This window comes from Hemibagrus wyckioides, linkage group LG23 (genome assembly GCF_019097595.1).
Source record: "Hemibagrus wyckioides isolate EC202008001 linkage group LG23, SWU_Hwy_1.0, whole genome shotgun sequence".
Taxonomy (NCBI): Eukaryota; Metazoa; Chordata; class Actinopteri; order Siluriformes; family Bagridae; genus Hemibagrus; species Hemibagrus wyckioides.
In genome coordinates, this window is record NC_080732.1 from 11,941,061 (window position 1) to 11,962,363 (window position 21,303).

General features: G+C 39.1%; 1 protein-coding gene across 1 annotated transcript; it reads right to left on the minus strand.

Moving 5' to 3' along the window:
* Positions 1-1,386: 1,386 nt before the first annotated feature.
* On the minus strand, positions 1,387-19,668 carry LOC131344518 (ankyrin repeat and SAM domain-containing protein 6-like). Its single transcript, XM_058376870.1, has 16 exons — positions 19,154-19,668; positions 15,957-16,483; positions 12,272-12,316; positions 11,962-12,166; positions 11,705-11,811; positions 11,467-11,606; positions 11,042-11,288; positions 10,692-10,741; positions 10,415-10,621; positions 9,765-9,933; positions 8,448-8,638; positions 7,228-7,414; positions 6,108-6,175; positions 5,755-5,871; positions 5,560-5,644; positions 1,387-5,431 (listed from the first exon to the last, which is right to left on the minus strand). The coding sequence occupies exons 1-16, from the start codon at positions 19,486-19,488 to the stop codon at positions 5,391-5,393; spliced, it is 2,721 nt and encodes a 906-aa protein (XP_058232853.1). The 5' UTR covers positions 19,489-19,668; the 3' UTR covers positions 1,387-5,390.
* Positions 19,669-21,303: the final 1,635 nt, after the last annotated feature.

A 21,303-nucleotide genomic window follows, 5' to 3' on the forward strand; every position in this document is an offset into this window, starting at 1 on the left:
TAACTGAAAGTGAAATCATCTCAAGCATCTCGATGTACAGTACACAAGCACACCCTCCACATCACATGGCACCATGGCTCTACTTTCTTTTTGTACATATACGTCCTAGACTATATCAACACATTTGTCTTTAAAAACAGACAATAACAATTTATTACTTTTCCAACTCATCCCAAAACATACTTTTTACTTTTTTGTATTATATTTAATACACTACACTCACTGTACCACTTTCCCAAATAAAACAACAGCCAACCAAAATAAATAAATAAATGAATGAATGAATAAATAAATAAACCCTTAACAAAAAACCCACAGCATCTTTATCCAGATTCATTGGGGTTTCACAGATTTAATCTCTGGCATACTCTTCTGACACAGAAAGGCTTAATGTTAACAGACTTTTGAGATACTTCTGATACCACTGTTGAATTTTCACTTGCTCCGTTCCTGAAGTGTTACAGAAGTTTTATCCGACAGCGCTTCCACATCCTGCTCAGTATTCGTTAATTTTGTTGATTTTAACTGATCTACATGCTTTTTGTAGGACTTGCCCTTTCCCCAGACCACGTAAGTAACTGGACCTAATGGCCTTCCACTTCTCTTCCCTTCCCCTGAACTGCTTCACAAGTACCTTCTACTGTGGATAAAATACTCTCACATGAGCCGAACTTCTTATTTGTGTTTGCTGCTTTTCCTGAATTGAGAAGAGAACTGTGGCTGTATCTGTGATAGCCTTCTTCTAATTTTTCTTTTCAGAAACAATTCAGACGGGACTGAAGTATTTCTGTAACGGAAAAAAAAAATCTGTCAATGCAATGTTGAAGTGTGATGCCTAATTGTTTTTGCTTGTTCAATGACTGCTTAAAGGTATACAAATTGAGGTCCATTAGCCGAAATAATTACCTTAGGTGATCTATAGCTGGCAAACATACTACACATGACATAGTCATTAGTGTGATTTCTTTGGCACATAAAAGTCTCTGAGCGTTTTCGAAATGTCAGCTAGTGTTTCAGACGGTCTTTTTGGTGTCAATAAATCTGTGAGGAATGAAATGGTCTTTGCACCTACCATAGACAGAAAAACTGAGTGTTGTTTGCTTTCTTCGATTCCGATTCTGAACACCGCCATCATCTCTCTCTCTCTTTAACGATCGCTTTTCAGCCTGGAGCTTCGTTGACAAATTGTTGTGACTGGGTGGCCACCTGGAATTTCTGAGCTGAGGAAGAAACCACGTTATAACAAACTGAAGTTTATTAACAGACTCTATGAACATGATGCACCTCATAGCGTGTACACAAGCACACACACCTCACGTCACATGCTACCATGGCTCTACTTTTTTTATTACATACAGTACACATCAAAGATTACATCAACATATTTGTCTTTACATTTGTTTTTTATATACTTTTTTAAATTATCTTTAATATGCTACAAATAGCTTAAAATTAAATTGATAAAAAAAAGGACATGCAGTCTTTAAAGGATAAATTCATAGTTCACTTCTGGCAATAATGTTCTTTATGTGTTGTGCTTAGGGATGGTATGGATGTCCAACAGTAAGTAGATTTACTTTCAAACCAAAAAAATTCATAGGCTGGATTTACTGATGAGCGCACCAGAGAGGATAAAGTAAACAATAATCTCTGGTAATCTCTGGACTTGTTTGGAATGAAGACTTGTTTATTCTCAGCCCATTTGATGCAACGTCTACCTGATCATTTGCAGCCTGATGCTTGATGCCCTGGCTGAAACACCCGAGTCTTCAGCAATGTGGAATATGCTTCAATTCCTCACAGCACTGTAGAACAATTTGCACACATCCTGCCTTATAGATTAAAACAACATTTACCTGTGAATCTTTAAGATGCCAAAAGTATTCGCTCACCTGCCTTGACTCGCATATGAACTTAAGTGACATCCCATTCCTAATCCATAGGGTTCAATATGACGTCGGTCCACCCTTTGCAGCTATAACAGCTTCAACTCTTCTGGGAAGGCTGTCCACAAGGTTTAGGAGTGTGTTTATGGGAATTTTTGACCATTCTTCCAGAAGCGCATTTGTGAGGTCACACACTGATGTTGGACGAGAAGGCCTGGCTCTCAGTCTCCGCTCTAATTCATCCCAAAGGTGTTCTATCGGGTTGAGGTCAGGACTCTGTGCAGGCCAGTCAAGTTCCTCCACACCAGACTCTGTCATCCACACTTTACACTTGGCACAATGCAGTCAGACAAGTACCGTTCTCCTGGCCACCGCCAAACCCAGACTCGTCCATCAGATTGCCAGATGGAGAAGCGTGATTCGTCACTCCAGAGAACGCGTCTCCACTGCTCTAGAGTCCAGTGGCGGCGTGCTTTACACCACTGCATCCGACGCTTTGCATTGCACTTGGTGATGTCTGGCTTGGATGCATCTGCTCGGCCATGGAAACCCATTCCATGAAGCTCTCTGCGCACTGTTCTTGAGCTAATCTGAAGGCCACATGAAGTTTGGAGGTCTGTAGCGATTGACTCTGCAGAAAGTTGGCGACCTCTTCGCACTATGCGCCTCAGCATCCGCTGACCCTGCTCCGTCAGTTTACGTGGCCTACCACTTCGTGGCTGAGTTGCTGTCGTTCCCAAACACTTCCACGTTCTTATAATACAGCTGACAGTTGACTGTGGAATATTTAGGAGCGAGGAAATTTCACGACTGGATTTGTTGCACAGGTGGCATCCTATCACAGTTCCACACTGGAATTCACTGAGCTCCTGAGAGCGACTCATTCTTTCACAAATGTTTGTAAAAACAGTCTGCATGCCTAAGTGCTTGATTTTATACACCTGTGTCCATGGAAGTGATTGGAACACCTGATTCTGATTATTTGGATGGGTGAGCGAATACTTTTGGCAATATAGTGTGTCTCTTCCCTGTACTGATTTTGAAACATTTTGGATTTGAACTCCAAACACTTGTACTTTATCTTTAACCTGTCTGGCTGCGATGGCCGAGTGGTTAAGGCGTTGGACTCGAAATCCAATGAGATTTTGCAGGGGCAAGACATGTATAGTGTATAGCACTACCATTGAAAATGAATGGGAAACGGTTTAGGGAATGGCCTCGGGTGGAGTGAGTTTAATGCCAGTCTCACAAGACTAGTCAGTCCAGTATCCACTAATACCTTTTTCAAGGCAGTGTGCATGGGGATGTTCATGACTATCCACTAATGCCCATAATAATCCAGTTCAGGAGTCAAAAGCATATGATATAGGCAGCAGTTAGTCCCCGCCTCCATCCACTGATTTTGGGGACAAATTGACCAAAATTTTGGCTATTGCTGAGGGAAATATAGTGCTGTTCTCCACATCGAGCTCCAAATTGTAGGTCATACAGTGACTCGGAGACACTGACTATGAGGGGCATAGCGGGTTTACCACCTCAATCTCTGTAAAATGTGTAGAGAGGTGGTCCCTGCAGCTTTGGAAGAGGTCATCCCTGAAAAGGAGGAGTAAAGGCAGGGCTAAATACACTGCTCAAAAAATTAAGGAAACACTTAATCGTCTACAAAGTCTATCCAATGCCAAATGCTGCATTTTCTTTTCTTTTATGATCACTCACAAAATAGTCACAAACCAGACTCCTTCTGTGATAATATCTGAAGCAAAAGAATGATCCATGCCCAATATTGTATGCATCAGTTTCAAGACATTACACGCTCGGTTTTCTTGACTGTCATTGAAAATGCTCACAGACACTTTTACATTTCACCTACGTTTAAGCTCCCCCACAAACGGCTGAGAAACGAATTTAGGTTAGAAACACAGATGGCTTGTTGATTGAACGTAATGTTGCAACAGTTTAATTATAGAGAAAACTCCTGTATATATAGTCCCTCATAATCTATGTTAAACATGTAAGCACTGTTCAGTTCTTACAGAGAGGTACCAGCTTAATTGTAAATGTTTTATGTACAGTATATGATACATTTTTATACAGTAAACATATTGCCCTTTACATTTCATAGAACTATGATTAATTAAACATAAAACTGTGTACAAATTCAAACATAGTATTTGGTAATTACTCCAGAGGCTGTGAAAGATTGTTAATGTCAGCAGTTGTACTACTGCTTTGTGAAAGAGTATGTATTCTTATCTTAATGGCACTTGTCACGGGATGGGATATATTAGGCAGCAAGTGAACGGTCAGTTCTTGAATTTGATCTGAAGTGAAGCAGGAAAAATAAGTGTAAGGATCTGAGTGACTTTGACAATGGCCAGACTGTGATGGCTAGATGACTGAGCCAGAGCATTTCCAAAATCATGGAGTGACCCCAGTATGCAGTAGTTAATACCTACATAAAGTGGTATAAGGACTACAGGTAAACTAGCAACAGGGTCATGGGCACCCAAGGCTCATTGATAAGCTTGGGAAGCGAAGGCTAGCCTGTCTGGTCCTATACCACAGAAGAGCTACTGTAGAATGAATTACAAGAAGGATAAAGCTGGCTATGACAGAAAGGTGTCAGAAAGCACAGAGCATCGCAACTTGCTGCATATGAGGCTGCATAGCAATAGACAAGTCAGAGTGCTCATGCTGATCCCTAACCACTGATGAAATCGCCTACAAATGGGCATATGAGCATCAGAAATGGACCAAGCAGCAATGGAAAAAGGTGGCCTGCTCGGAGAAATCACGTTTTCTTTTACATCATGTGGATGGCCGGGTGTGAGTGCATCGCTTTCTAAAGGAAGACATGACAGCAGAATAAACTATGGAATGAAGCCAAGCCAGCGGAGGCAGTGTTAAGCTCTGGGCAATGTTCTACTGGGAAATGTGGGGTTCTGGCATTTATGTGGATGTTACTTTTACACATACCACCTACTGTACCTAAAAAATGCTGCAGAGCAAGTACACTTTATTGGAATGGTATTTAATGGCATTGGGCTCTGTGAGCAGGCTAATGTGTCCTGGCCCCACCTCACAATCTACAAAACATACAGGATCTGCAGCTAATGTCTTGGTGCCAGATACCACAGCATGCTTCAAAGCTCTTGTAGACTCCAAGCTTTGAAAGGTCTGAGCTGTTTTTGCATCAATAGGGCCTTACACAGTATTAGGCAAGTGGTTTTAATGTTATGGCTGATCGGTGTACATCATATCATCTGAGACAGTTATTTGTCATCATGCCCAAACTTAGCAATACATAAAACAGCACAAATTGGATGGCAAAATACACAAATCCAATATGCGACACTACGTCAGTGCTTGTATGCGTTATTCTAAGATGCAGTCCCTTATGCAGAATAACGTGTGAGGTCCTTTGTGACTTCTCATTTGCTTTGGGTACGATCAGTCTTGAAGTGAGTTGGCACCATTCTCCAGTCCCTCATCTGGCCCAAAGTGTTACCTTTTGTTAAGGGTATGTAGCTGATGTCTTGCCCAAACTGGAGTTTAAAAAAAATAAATATAAAGTATATTAGAGCTTCCAGATACAGTAAAATAGCAATAAGTACACAAAAGTTATATCTTATATCTATTATATCTTGTGCTTAATACTCAAAATGTGAATAACCTGCAGGATGCTGGTTGCTTGCGCTACTCCCAAAAGATGACTGGAAATTGTGGATAGTTTCCTGCAGTATCTGTCTTTCTCTTCCCTGAAATTCATATGATATTATAACAAAACAGTCTATAAACATGGGACCAGATTACTTTGAATATTAATAGACAAAGTTGGCTACCAGTTTTTAACCGAAAAAAAACACACCTTTCCAGCATTAAGTTCAGAAATGGCTGCCAGAATCTGCTGTCTGGGCCCGTCTGTTTTAATCCCCAGCTCCTGCAGATCTCCATCAGTCAGAGTCAAAAAGGCCTCCATGTCTACCTGTAAATAAAACAATACAGGTCATTTACAGAGATGAATAAATGCAAGCATGCAATAGTAGTGTTTGAAAATAGGAACTTGATTAAAGAGAAAATCAAACTATTAACTATTGTGTTAAATCCATTGCACATCTTTGTGCTTATTCTTAACATTTGATTTTTCTTCCATAAAAGTTATTTTAATAACATGTAAGTACAAGAAAAAGTTGCAGACTTTAGAGATGGCCATGTCTATACCTCCTGTTCTTCAAAGATGGGCTGGTACTTCTCCAGGGAAAGTTTTCTTAGTATACCTGAAAGTTCATCTGTGAAAAAGGAATAAAAGTAAAGATCATTGACACTGTAGGTTTGGAAACAATTTAATCCACTTCTCACATATGATTTGTGCACAATTTACTGTTTAATAGATTGATGAGTACATCAATGAGGACATCTAAGTCTACTTTGACAAGACTCTACAGGCTACAGGTGTCTGAACTGCCATCTTCATGTTGCTTCACTGAAGTCCTATGTGGTCTGGGATTTGGTGGGGCTATTTATGGACATTTAGAAACTTGTTCCAAAGCCACTCCAGGGTTGTCTTGGCTATATTCATGTTGTCGTGCTGAAAGGTTAAACCTTGCCTTAATATCTGAGGCTGTGTCCACTGTGGAGCAAGTGTTCTTTAAGAACCTCTCTGTATTTCGACTGCATTCATCCTTCCTTTAATTCTGATCCGTCTTTCCCCTCCTGCCACTGAGAATTACTCCCGCCAACACCATGCTTCACAATAACAGTGGTATTGCCCAAATGATGAGCAGTGCTTATATTCAGCACCAGTTTTCATTTAGCTATTCCAACATGAAGCTCTTACTGATGGAGAAATTCTGTAGTTCCAGCAAGTACTCTCTTTTCTGCAGAGGACTTCTAAAGCTGTTAAAGTTGCCAGTGGGATCTTGTTTTCTCTCTGATCAAAGCCATTCTAACCTGGTTACTGAGTTTGGCTGGATATCGTGTTGATTCCAAACATTTTTCCACAATGATAGAACCCACCGTGCTCCTTGGAACATTCAAAACCATAGATATGGTTTATACCTTTACCCTGCTCTATGTCTTGACACAATTTGCTCAGGGTGGCCAATGTATATTGTAGATAAATGTGTTCCTTTCTGAATACCCTGTTTACGTTCATGGTCCAGAAATAAGAGTACTGCATAGTCCATACTGGTATGGAGATCAAGCTCTAGACACAACTCTTCAATGTAAAACAGACACCATATTGGCTTTTGTATGTTAGGAACTGGTATAATTCCAATAGTGTGAATGAGAGAGACATTCCTACACACCATAAAGTCTGATCATCTTTATTTGCACTGACCTTCATCAGTGATGGTGCCACTGCTGGAGCCACCACTACTTTTAGAACATGGCTGGGAGGAAGCAGAAGACAGGGTTTCACCAATTAGAGGCTTAGGAGTTGGGGATGGCGATGGAGTCAGGGTAGGGGATGTACTCTTAGATGTGGAGGAATTCCCAGACTGAGGCCTCTTTTTCAGATCAACCTTCTGTGGAGATTGTAGGCTAGTGTTAGGTTAGATTGATGGAAATTAACAATACTCATAAAACACACTGACTTGACATACTGTTCATATATAGTAGTTTCCACCAGAGATACACACTCGCTCACTTATTAAAACTATTTGTACAGTCCCCTCTGAAAATACTCAATCTGGCTTTAAGCTCCAAAAAAGTATATAAGGCTATAGACTGGATTTCTCAGATTTCATTTCCAGATATTTACATCTAAATGTGTAAACAACAACCTGTTCATTGAAATCTCTTATTTTTTCCACAATCAAAACATTGGACATGTGACTGGTGTTTCCTGTTGCACAGATGTCCTGCACTGACTGAATGAATGTTAAAACAATTAATAGTTCTGAATTTTTGACACAAGGTTGGTTAGGTCTGCATGTCACGTTAGAAATGGGGAATCATCCAAACAGATAGTGTTTTTTTCCCCAATCTTGAATTGTCCTGTTTTAATGAGCATGTAGTCTGTTGTTTATGGCTAACAGCAATGGAACTCAGTATGGCCTTCTGCTGTTGTAGCCCATCAACCTGCATGTTTGATGTGTACTCTGATGGGCTTTCTTCTCAACATGGTTGAAACCATTGGTTTTCAATGGGTTCTGGTTTCTACCCAGGGTTCTCTCCAGGTCTGAATGAGTGTGTGTATATAAATGTGTATGTGAATGGTATGATGGAGTGGCATCTTATCCAGGGTGAAATGTCCAGCTTTGTAACTGAGTCAAATAAAAAATAAACAGCCTAAAGCCTGAAATAGTGAGCACTTTATCTTACAAAATCAATAAAATCATAAATTGAACACATACTGTCAGACATTTCACATGTGATTAGTGATTCAGTGAAGTGACTAGAGAGATGTTGTGGACAATGTGTGGAGAATACCATCTTCTTGCCTAAGAGACATCTTCATATCTGTGGTTGGCAACATTTAAATTTTAAGACAACATTATTATAGACCAAATTATTTTTTATCTCGTAATAAGAAAACAAATATCAGCAGGTCCATACCCATCTGGAGTGCAAGTCACTGGTCACCATGCTTTGGTTGCTTTGAATGCTAGGCAGGCTAATGTCAGGCACAGTGGGCAGGGGTGTAGAAGTTGATGCCTCAGGGGGTGGAGCTTTGACATCAAGCAGACCTGCAGCCCTCTTCCTTTGGGCAGCAATTTGAGACAGTACACTATCAGACGCACTGCCACCTGAGAAGAGTCGAATAACACAACGTGGGTAAGACAATTAAGAAAAGCTCCTAGGTCAAGCACCACAGTAAGAATTTCACAGCATACAGCACAAAGACATTATACTAGTATTAATCCTGATGTAAAACTAAGTGTATTATATGTCAACCAAGTTCAAGCTCTTAGTAAACTGGGAATATTTGATGTTTTTTATCTGCTGCGAAATGAAAGAGTGTAGCTAAAATTATTAAATATTGCTAACACTAATAACATTAAATAATGTTTCTTCATGAACTCTGGGAGATTAAATCACAATCTCCACTGTCCCATGCTTTAAACCGTTTTTTTTTTATTAGATTATCAATTCTATACCATTATATGGCATATATATACTTCTTAAGAGACTAATTTTGTTTATATTTAGCTTTTTAAAGAATCATCAGGTTAATGAATCAGGAGCACTTTTATGAATGTGAACAATTACAGGCTCATAATATGGCAGATAAAGTGATTCAGTATAAACATGTTCAATTTAACCCAATTTCTCAAAGGAATATTTGATATAGTTAGGCTGAATTCCAAATGGCTTCCTTTCTTTTCGACTTGAAGAGCATGCAGCAAACACATGACAACACATGCTAGCCTGCTCTCACTTCTGCCACATAACATGGTGTTAATAAACTGGACATGCAGGCAGTACCAATTTGCACAGCGGATGTATTCGAACCAGGTGTTGCATTGTAATGCACATATTCAAAGACTGTTTTCAGTTCCGTGAAATCAGAGCTCATAGAGACATGCATGGTGATGTTATGTGGTTGGGCCAGAGCACGACAAAACAGCCGTGACTGTCAACCCCCTTTTGTGTCCAGGAGGATGTACAGAGGTGGCGCATCATTGGTTAGAAAGTTAGCACAAAAACGTATTGACACGGACTCTTAAAACCTTCTGCTGCTTTAAAAAACATAACAATAAAAAAAACATTTATTTGGGAGGAAAAGCTAACTTATATGATTCTGATAATTGAATATTTGATTTAAATACAATTATGCATGAACTTTGTGACACTATTGGCTATAATCAATAAAAGCGAAAATAAGCATTTTTTTTCTTTCTATATCAATTATTATATTGTGTTTGGGTGTACCTGATCGGTTATGCAAGTCGGATGTATGGCGATTGACCCCTCCTACTCCATTGGAACCCCCTGATGAGTGAGGTGAGTTATAGTTGCCTGAGTTGGAGGGGGAGGTGGATGGAACCTTACTGATGCTGGGAAACTTCATGGATCTGCTCACTACTCGACTTATGGAGGTCTAAAACATCAGTAGAAAACAGATACAGATGTTTAGCACCAGTATTACTGCACCACGTTTGTGCAAATTTCTGCCCTTTATGGCATATATTTACATTTTAGACCACTGACTAAAATGTGTTCCTTCTTCCATTGATTCTATACAGCAACACTGTCAAGAAATATCTTAATTAAAGTTTGAAGATTCATTTGTTGTCATGCCTGCATCCAGTTCCATTATCCATTATATTTTGTTGCAGGACAAAGGCAAAAAATTTAAGGACAATATATTACATAATATTGCTTCTATAAGCAATGATTTGTCATGTTACACCCTAAAGATTGTTAGGAACAAGAAAACATCAAAAACAAAGAGAATAATATAGCTATATACAGCAGAACAAATGTGCTGTGAGCAGTACCGCAATTCTAAGATATTCAAAGTCATGTAGTTTCCACTTGGTATAAATCTAACCATAGACAAGGCCATACAAGATACTTACAATATCAGAGTTTCCACTGGTGTTGAAATTGGCTTTGCTTGGTCTCTGAGGCATAGTCAGACGTGACTGTTCACTTGTCTTGCCTTCTTTCAAAACCCGTGAGCGATCCGAGTTCCACGGCTCAAAGTTGGATGGAGGCAGGAAGGGCGGGATCACGGCTTTAAGCTTGTCATTGGGCAGGCGTGTCAGAGGTGCACCATTTCTCAGCTAAAGAGAGAGATAATTATACTTAATGCAGAAGAAGGTTTCAAATCCATGAGGTCATGAAAATCCTTACCATTGTAGTAATTAGAAAGTCATCTTTGTCACTGCTGTTTCTGCCAAGACCTTCAAAAAAATCATAGAATACCATAACTGCCTTAAATTCTTCATAAATCTTGTACGTATCATGACAACATGAAAAAAGTTAGTTTTGTTTTTACTCATACTTGAAATCTTTCCGCAGTTAATACAGTGAAATATCCCACATGTTCAACATTGCTTTATTTTCTTAAACATAAATTTGAATTACAATAGATTTTTATCTCCATATTTTTACAGGGCTGATTATAAATGAGAAATATCAATGGGAATAAGTATTACTCCAACGAAGAACAGCAATCCCTAAAATCATGAGCAGCTTCTTACCGCTGTCTTTACTCTTATCAGTCCATGCAATGGTGAGGTCATCCATAGGTGCTCCAGCAGGAGAAATAATTGTACCACTTGGTTCAGTGTTGTTCGTTTCTGCTCTGTTCTCTGCCTTCATGGTAGCATCCAGCAGAACCCCTGGGTTATCGTGAAATGGAGCTAGGCGATTGGGAGGGAGACCATGCCTTAGTGTGTGTGTTAGCTTCAGTCTACGAAAGCGATTGGACATGCGGTTCCACCAGGACTGGAGAGGAAGAGAATAAAAAAGAGAATCACAAGGTTGTCTGAAAGTCTCTGCAATATCTGTTTTGAAGGGACCATATTCCAGCTAAGCAAGAGTATTTGTAATGACTTAATCTATGGTGAGGCATGTTTTCAGACCAGTATGACATACAGAAATTAAATTGTGCACAAAGTCCAACCTTTAGGCCTCCTTTATCATCTGGTGGCGCAAGTACGCTGGGAGACAGGTGTTTCTTGGTGGAGATCTTGTCTCTGTGCCTACTCTTGTCTTTATCTACCATCATACACACAGCAGCCAACAGCCTCACTAATTCAGTGTCTTGAGTAAGACAGAGAAGAATGGGGAGAAAGAAGAAATGAGATTTTAAAAAGGCTGATTATTTAAGATTACAAAGCAATAAGCACATTTCACTCTACCTGGGTCGTTTAGTAGCATGACCAGGTCAAAAGCTGTGTATCCATTCTTGGCTCTTAGGTTTACATCAGCTCCCTGACTCAGCAAATATTTCACCACATCTTTATTCCTGTAAAGGACAAAAAAGAGCAGGACTAGATATGTGACTGAATATCATGTGGGTCTGAGATGTTTTTGTGTGTCTAAAAGGGCAAGAAAATGGCAAAATGTTGTTCGGGAAAACCAGCATTAGTTAAAAATTCAGAGATTCAAGCCTTACCCATGATATGTTGCCTGCATAAGAGCTGTCCAGCCATGGACACCGTCCTGTTTGTCTATGTCCGCATTCCTCTCAACCAGAAGCTGCACCACTTCCAACAGACCGCTCACAGCTGCAATCATTAAAGGTGATGCCCCATCTGCATTAGCCATGTTCACCTGGGATGGATCCTCCTCTAGTATCTCCTTCACCAACTGAGCATTCCCTATAACACCCACACACAAATAATTTATCGTTAATACGATATGAAACCCTGAAACCCTATTCGATGAATTATTTTAAAAGATTCATCATCCTCAGTGGTTCTTACCTAGCTTTAGAGCACTGAAAACATCAGGCCTTTTTTTCTCATCATCTAGTGGGAAAAGGAGAAAAAGAAAAATACCAAAAAAATAAAGAAAATATAACACTATTAAGTATATTTATAATCACCATTTTTAGACACACATACCTTACAGGAATGAATACATACGTGTTACTTGTTCATTTTGTGAGTTTGACATAAGGCCCACAGTACTCTATATGTTATGAAATATATAGATATTTTGCCAGATATCTGGCCATATCTATAAACAAGGTGCATTAGCACAGTTGGTTTACAGTTGCTCACTAATGCCGAGTGTAATTTAACATAAATACCTTTCTAGTTAAGGTTGCCTTTTTTAGCCATTGCATATATGGCTATATATGTTTTAGGTCTCCAACCTTTTTTCCACTGAGAGTTAGAGTTTGACAAAATGAAGGTGGCCAAGAGAGCATACTTGTGTTATATTATTAGTAATATTTATTTAGATATCTTATTGCCATCAATCAAACCAGCTGACCATCAGTTATTATTGTTAGATTTCATTATTTAGCAGCAAATTGTCACTTACAATTCCCCTAGCACATACCCTTATGGCCTCAGCAAGACTAAAAAACACTCTTTTCGAAAAAAGGGAACACCTTTGATATTGAAGGTAATATTATTTTTTGAAAACTGAAATTGGATTGGACTTTTTGTGATTAAATAATAGTATTGTTAAGGCATTCATATGCATGTGCGATGGGAAACATTAAACAGTACTTTACTAAGAAACACCAGTTGCACTAATAAGAAATGTCTACAGCATACACAATGTCTACAGGATAGATTCATTCGCCAGCTTCATTCCTAACGCTGTCGAATCCTCAGCAGCTTCCAAGTTGAATGGATCTGCCATGTGTTTCCTTTATCCTTTATCCAAACTACTTCAATTTGTGCTTATAGCTTTAGGTCTGTATGTCAATTTCAATTTATTGATTTATCAGTTTCGTACATGAACCTTTAGGCGAGCTACTCGGATGTTGAAGACCCCTGTTTTATAGGTATAAAATCTATGGATATACCCATGGCATTACGCTTGCTGCAAATGTTTTGTTCAGAAAACAGTTCCGTCTTTTCTTCGTAATTAATTTAAACAACTCAATACAGGTCACTGCCATTGTACTACATTCCCTATGCATGTATGTACATACACTGCCTGGAAAAAAAAATCACCACCTGGATTTAACTAGGGTTGCAAAATTCGGGGAATTTTCAAGGCTGGAAACTTTCCATGGGAATGAACGGGAATATATGGGAATTAATGGGAACAAATTGGGAATTTGCAAAATTGCAGGTTAGCCCATGCTCTGACAAGAATATTGAAGCCACATTTCTGCATTTGAACCCGAAGATTACAATTTTGAATGGGACTTTTTTGGAAGGGAAAGGGTAGGGGATGCTTTCATTTTACTGCAAACATAAGGAAATATGTTTTCTTTTTTATATTCAACATTTATGCTTTTGTGTTGTTCAATGAAAGAATGAATTAAAGTTCTACTTACTATTAAATCAAAGTCAAAAATCTAATTTATGTATTAGTTTGCTTGCATGCCAGCTCATGACCAAACAAAATGTTTATATTTAATGTTTGTATATACAGTTTATATAAATTTCCACAATTTTCTAAGTAATTTAAATAAATTCCCATTAATTCCTATAAATTCCTGTTAAGTTTCCAACTTGGAATAATTCCAAAATTCCTGAGATGAAGGTCAGATGGAAATTTTTCAGGAATTTTCCATTAATTTAGCGGACATTTTCCGTCCCGTTGCAACCCTAGATTTAACTAAACAAATAGGTAAGAGCTGCAGTGATCAATATGTTTCAGCTGGTTCAGCTGGTACAAGACGGTTATTTAACCCTAACTGCTGCAACGAGTAGATTCTCATTTCTTATCAACCATGTCGGAAGACATATCCTGGGGTCGTGGAAAAGATGTTACTCTTTTTCAGAAGGGTCAAATTATTGGCCTGCATCAAGCAAAGAAAAGAACGAAAGACAATTCTGAATATACTGAGATTGGGTTCAGAACTGTACAATGAATTATTACAATCTGGAAAGATAGTGGTGAACCGTAATCTTCAAGGAAGAAACGTGGTCTGAAAAAGAATTTGAATTATTGTGATCAGAGATCACTTAAATGCTTGGTGAAAAAAAAACACAGTAGAACCCCAGACTGTGACACACACACACACACACACATACATATCATGCCTAGTGCCTTCCATACAAACCTGTGGGGGCAGTGTTATGATCTAGGCCTGCTTCAATAGGTCAGGTCTAGGTTCAGCAACGAAATGCCAAAAAATGAGGTCAGCTGACTTCAATACCTAAATATACTGAATGACCAGGTTTTTCCACCACTGCATTTTTTCTTCCCTGATGGCACAGGCATATTCCAAGATGACAAAGCCAGGATTCATCAGGCTTAAATTATGAAAGAGTGGTTCAAGGAGTATGAAACATCAGTTTCACACATGGACTGCCCAACACACAGTCCAGACCCTATCGAGAATCTTTGGGATGTGCTGGAGAAGACTTTACACAGCAGTCCAACTCGCCCATCATCAATGCCAGCACATTTCACTCAGTGGATCCAAGACTAATAATTCTAGCATAAGCATATGACCTTACAACAATTGGCTGTATCAAAAGTGAATGAATCACTGATTGAGTATGCAGAATTTCTTATGAGCTAAATTACCCACCTGGCTGGATAATACTAAAATAATAATAATATTATAATAATCTAAGGACTTTGAAGGACCCACTAGAGCCAATATACTTTTATTTATTTAAAGTTTTTAGAGCATTTAAAACATGCCAACTTCAAGCTGATTAACATTTCACATTTGTGTAAAAATATAATAATAACATTATAAAAAATATTATATTGTTATATTCTATTAATACATTTGTTTATGTAACATTTCTGTGTAATTTCATTAGGTTCATAACAGTAAATACTTTAAGTTATTAAGAAGCTTCCCTTCTTCATATTTCAGTGAATCTGAGTCAGTGAATCCTCTTGTTTGCAAATAAACATGTCCAGGGTCTGGGTGGAAAGGACTGTTGTCTTGGTTTACCTTTTTCAGAAATACCCTTCAGTTTTCCTGTGTTTTAAAAGTGACAGACAATATGACAATAATATCTCTTGGCAGAAAGCACTATGCACATCACTCTAAGAATACTAATCTCCAAAGTGAATCATGGTGGCCATATTGTCTAGCTAACAAATAGTATAAAATAGTGTCAGCTAGCTAACAAAGAGTGTTCAATGTGCCATCTTAATTTGCACTTCAGGTAATAGCTCTCAGTATCAAGGTGTGAGGCAGACCCACTGTCTGACTGGCCATTTCTATAGCACATGCTCTGACTCCAAGATCACAACTGTGTAAATTTCAGCTCTGACCTACTGTGCAAACTCAGTCAAGACATTCAGTTTGACCAACAGTGGGCTATGAACCTGGAAAATTGGAGAAAACGTAATGAGTGTAATCCAATCCTAAATGTTTGGACCTAAGAGTGTCCTCTACAAGAGGCCAACATGCATACAGGTGGTGTCTGTTTGAAAGTTGAGGTTAGACCATTCAATATTATTTGAGCAAAGATCCCCACATCCTATTTTCCTTCCATCTACCGATCTTACCTGGTTGTGGACGAACTGTGGTGATGGAATCCAGATAGCACTTCACCTCTTTTTGCTTAAGATGCAGTGCCACCTCAAAAGCTGTCTTGGACAGGACATTAAGGTGATCAGGATCAGCACCTCTCTCCACTAGCTGCTGAGCTATACTAGCCTTCCCACTTAACGTGGCTAACATTAGAGCGCTCCAACCCGTGGTCTTCTGTGAAAAGTTCACGTCAGCTCCCCACTCCAAAAGCAGTCTGACCATCGCCTCATGACCGTGCTGAGCACTAACCAATAAAGATGTGATATCCAAGAAGTTCTTCCCATTATCATTGTGGTTACTGTTGTTCCCATTAGCATTTCTTTCAGCCGCAGAAAGGTGGTCAAAGTCATCCACAAATGCTCCATGCTCAAGGAGGAGTTTGGCGACATGTGTGTGGCCCCCACGTGCTGCCATAGTGAGTACACTAGCTCCCATGCGATTCCTGCCATTGATCTCTGCTCCATTCTCAAGCAAGATATGAGACACATTCAAATGGCCAAACCTGTACAAAAAAAAACAGGGTAAGTCAATCCACTCTTAAACTGTAAAGCCATTATAAATTAAAATCCCACAGTACTTAAGAAGTAGTGTACATGTATATGGAACTAGCTAGATATACCTCTGAAAACACCATGTGTGGAAAATTTAGCAAACAAAATAAATAAGAGTCCAAAGATCCAATTTGCCAGTGAATGCTCAGACTTTGTCTACAAGCAGCCAGATAATTACATCTGTCCCTTGTATCGTATTAAGTATCAGTTGATCAAAATTGCTCACTAGACATGACAGGTGTGCTACCCACAGGGATCAAGAAGGTAACTTGCAAATTCAGACTTAGCATTGGATAGAAAGGACTTTGTATACAACTTCATACAAGTTATGTAGCACTTTATCTATATTACCAGGGTACTGCTATGTGAAAGACTATCTGCTCATGCCCTGATGCCATATCCCGTCCCAAGAGCAAAAACAGGCATGAGTTTAAAGAAAGTGCGTCAATATAATTCACTGATAAATTATTTGATATAATTCTTTATAACAGGCTCAAGAGACCCTGGCATTTTATTTTCAGTGCAAGCTGTTGATTCTGGAAAGCGTAGTTTTATTTTTGGTAGGTTTTAGTTCAAATGAGGATGGGTTCCCTTTTGAGTCTGGTTCCTCTCAAGGTTTCTTCCTCTTACCATCTAAGGGAGTTTTTCCTTGCCACAGTCGCCTCAGTCACCTCAGGCTTGCTCACTTGGGATAACATCTAGGACTGTCTGTCTGTTTATATGTTTGTTGTTTTCTTATGTTGTTTCTCATGTAAAGCTGCTTTGAGACAATGCTCTTTGTTAAAAGCGCTATACAAATAAAATTGAACTTGAATTCAGTTCAGCCTTTGGTACAGATGACAGAATTCTTCTGGATCATCTAAAGTGTGGTGTAGCCACAGGTTTAAAGCACTTTGTGTCATACCTTAGGACTTTCTTATTTAGGATTGGTAACTTCCCTCTTCTTTGGCTACTAATAACGCTGTCTGTATCCCAGGCCTTCTTATTGTTTTCCTTGTCTATATTTGTCTATATTTCAATGATATAATATCTCTTACCTCTGCAATATGAATGATACGAATTTTTCCTTCATTCAAATTTTGTTCAAAAAAATACTAAGAATTGAACTGAATTGAAATCATCAAGCCAGTATTGTTAAATTTGTGGCTGAAGTGTACTGTTACAGCCATTAGTGTGCTGTTACAGCCATTAGTGTACTTTATAATACTTCATGCTGCTATCAAGACTGAAAAAAAACTGATTATGTAAAAGACAAAGGGATGCACTAGTAAAATGCCCTAAAGTCAATGCATTAACAGGCATACAATATGATCGTCTAGTGCAACTAAATAATATGGTGAGTTACTGACCAATAAGAGTCTACCAGGACCACAAGTGAGCAGCGTCCCACAGCAGTGTCTCAAAATAGTACACAAGCAGAAAACCTGCTCTTTTATATAAAAAATAAGTTCCCAAAGAGGAAGAGAACTAACAACTACCCCGATGCAGTAATTTCACCATAACTGCATTTTACAGCCGTGTTGAATAGGAAAGGATATGAGAATGCATAACAGCTTAAAGTGATTGACTAAATTGAAACAAATTGAATTGATGTGCATACATTACATACGCACACATTATTTTATTAAATATAGTGGCATGCAAAAAATTTGGCCATACCTAGTCAAAATGATGGGAGTTCAAGTTAAGGTAAGTTAAAGATGTAGCATTTCTTTAACACTTTAAGCAAGATCATGTAAGATCTCCAAAGGGTAAAACATTTTTCAATATTTTAAGCAAGATTAGTGTATTATTTTCACTTTGTACATTTTTAGAATAAAAAAGGGAAAGCACGCAGGAAACGTTTGGGCACCTCAAAAAATCTGAACTCTCAGATAACCTTTACCAAGGTCTCTGACATTAATTAGATAGTTAGGGCTATGGCTTTTATAGTCAGTAATGAGAGAGCCCAGGTAATAAATACTCTGACTTGTCAAATCTTGTCCCAGCAACCCTTTAAGCAGCTGCCTAGGACTATGAAAATAAGATTAACTAGCACCACTGAAACATAAAAAAATATAGATAGATAGATAGATAGATAGATAGATAGATAGATAGATAGATAGATAGATAGATTTCAAAAGAGCAAATAAATGTATGAAATGAATTGTTCTTCCTTTTATCGTTCTACTAAAATGTCATTTAATTGGACACGCTGATATTTAGTATAAGAGCAAATTCTAGCACTAGTTCGTGTTGTCTGTCTGTCTATCGCTGAGTCAGTCCGTTGCCATGGCAACACACAACGCTTCATCCGGTTGGGGCTTCTTTGGGAACCATTTTCGTTGACGGAGAGAAGATAACCAAAATATGTGTCTATATTTTGTCTTGAGTTAATTACTTGTTTACAGATCCGTTGTTAAATAAATAAATAAATAAATAAAAAAGAGCAATATCACACTTGAGACCTTGTTCGGCTGTGATTACCTGAGGGACTCGGCCTACACCCTCGAACCAAGGGCCAAGTCACAGCTGTTCTGATATCCACTACAACAATCTTGATCGTGCTTTAATCTGTACTGATGCTGAAAATAAAGACATGGGCGAACTGAGTACAGAGTAAATAAAGAGGAATGACCTACCTCGCTGCCTGCATTAGCGGTGTCCAGCCATAATTATTCCGGCTATCCACAGACGCTCCTTTTCTCAATAAGAATCTAACTAAATGCTCATGTCCACTTGCAGCGGCGAAGTGTAACGCAGTGTTCCCTTCTTCATCAGTACAATCCACTGGGACAAGTGGCAGTCCTCCCCGCACGATGTCCACACTGCACTCCGAGACAGAGTCCAGGCGTGTTTTGGACTGTCTCCCCGAGTCGTTCCCAGCAGGCTCAAGAATGCTCTTAGCAGTTTCGTAGTCGCCTTCATCGCAAGCTCGGAACAACAAGAGGGAATTCGCTGGAACGCCGAAATTCATTTCGATTTTCACTTTTCACTAGAGTCGCAATTTTTTTCTCGTTTTATGTACCGGTGCGTACAGTAACGACATAATCGGCATACAGTGATGTTTTTAACCGTACGAGCAGGACATCATCTGTATATGTTGGGAGTACTGGGAAACTTTTTCCATGCAACGTCGACGCGCGCACGCTCATGGCTGCGCATGCTCATTGAAAGGCCTCCGCGGACGAACACGAGCCAGTTCCGTTTGTCAAAATACATGTTGAGCAAACTTTTGTAAGCATCGTTCCATGTTATATCAAATATCCAAAAAGAATATCGTCGGTAATTAAGATGCAACTATTAGATGTAGATGTAGCTTGGTATGATAACTGCACATTTATTGGCATTAAAAACGTTAATAATAGTGCAGTGGGGCTGGGATTAACAGAGACATGCACTACATTGCAAAATGTCCTGGGACACCCCTCCAAATCATTGACTCCAGGTGGTGTTTTTAAGTTTTTCAGGCTTGCCCCATTAGTTCCAGTGAAAGGAACTCTTAATGCTTCAGCATACCAAGACATTTTGGAAAACCTTAAGCTTTGTGGGAACAGTTTGGGGATGACCCCTTCCTGTTCCAACATGACTGTACACCAGTGCACAAAGCAAGGTCCATAAAGACATGGATGAGTGAGTTTGGTGTGGAGGAACTTGACTGGCCTGTACAGAGTCCCGACCTCAACCCGATAGAACACCTTTGGGATGAATTAGAGTGGAGACTGTGATCTAGGCCAAAACTGGGACATCTGCCCTTACAGTACATGCATATGAATGTAATATGGAGTTGGCCTGCTCTTTATAGCTATAACAGCTTCAACTCTTCTGGGAAGGCTTTCCACAAGGTTTAGGAGTGTGTTTATGGGAATATTTAACCATTCCTCTAGAAGCGCATTTGTGAGGTCAGGCACTGATGTTGGACGAGAAGGTCTGGATCACAGTCTTCGCTCTAATTTATCCCAAAGCTGTTCTATCAGGTTGAGGTCAGGACTCCAGTCAAGTTCCTCAATACCAAATTTGTTCATCCATGACTTTATGGTGCTTGATTTGTGCACTGGTGCATAGTCATGTTGAAAAAGGAAAGGGTCATCCCCAAACTGTTCCCACAATATTGGGAGCATGGAATTGTCCAAAATGTCTTGATATGCTGAAGCATTAAGAGTTCCTTTCACTGGAACCAAGGGGCCAAGCCCAGCCCCTGAAAAACAACACCTGAATTCAATTATTTGTCCCAAGACTTTTGACAATATAGTGTAACTACAACACCTAAAAATTGTAGTTGATATGCATGTTGTCACTGAAGGTTGTACATTCATACATTTTCTCTAAACACAGTATGTGTGATGACCTTGTGAAGTTAATGGAATTTCCTATTTATTTTATCTCTATTTACAGCAGTATCCAATGACACACTTTCACCCATGTCATTGCAACAGTACTATACACCTTACCATCAAATTCTTATGTGGTTTTTGAACATCCCTTTCCAGATGTAGTTTCCCAAATGCCCTATATATAATACCGTCCATGTTTTCCTGGAAAACATTCCTCTGGATTTTGGAGTGTTGCTGGGGGGATTTGTGCCCATTCCAACACAGGGCTTTCAAATTCATCGTAAAGATGTTCAGTGCATTTGGGGTCTCTGCAGGACATTCAAGTTCTTCCACACCAACCTTGGCAAACCAGGTCTTCATGGAACTGACTTGTGCACAAGGCTTTGACATTCTGGAACAGGTTTGGGTCCTTAGTTCTAGTGAAGGCAATTTGTAAAGCTACAGCATACAGAGACATA

Bases quoted from the DNA above. Each gene is read 5' to 3' on its own strand.
- LOC131344518 (XM_058376870.1), bottom strand. From the start codon at position 19,488: ATGAATTTCGGCGTTCCAGCGAATTCCCTCTTGTTGTTCCGAGCTTGC. The intron at 10,622-10,691 runs GTAAGGATTTTC...CTCTCTCTTTAG, and splicing joins ACTTTCTAATTACTACAATG to CTGAGAAATGGTGCACCTCT. The intron at 5,872-6,107 runs GTATAGACATGG...TTTTATTTACAG, and splicing joins CCATCTTTGAAGAACAGGAG to GTAGACATGGAGGCCTTTTT.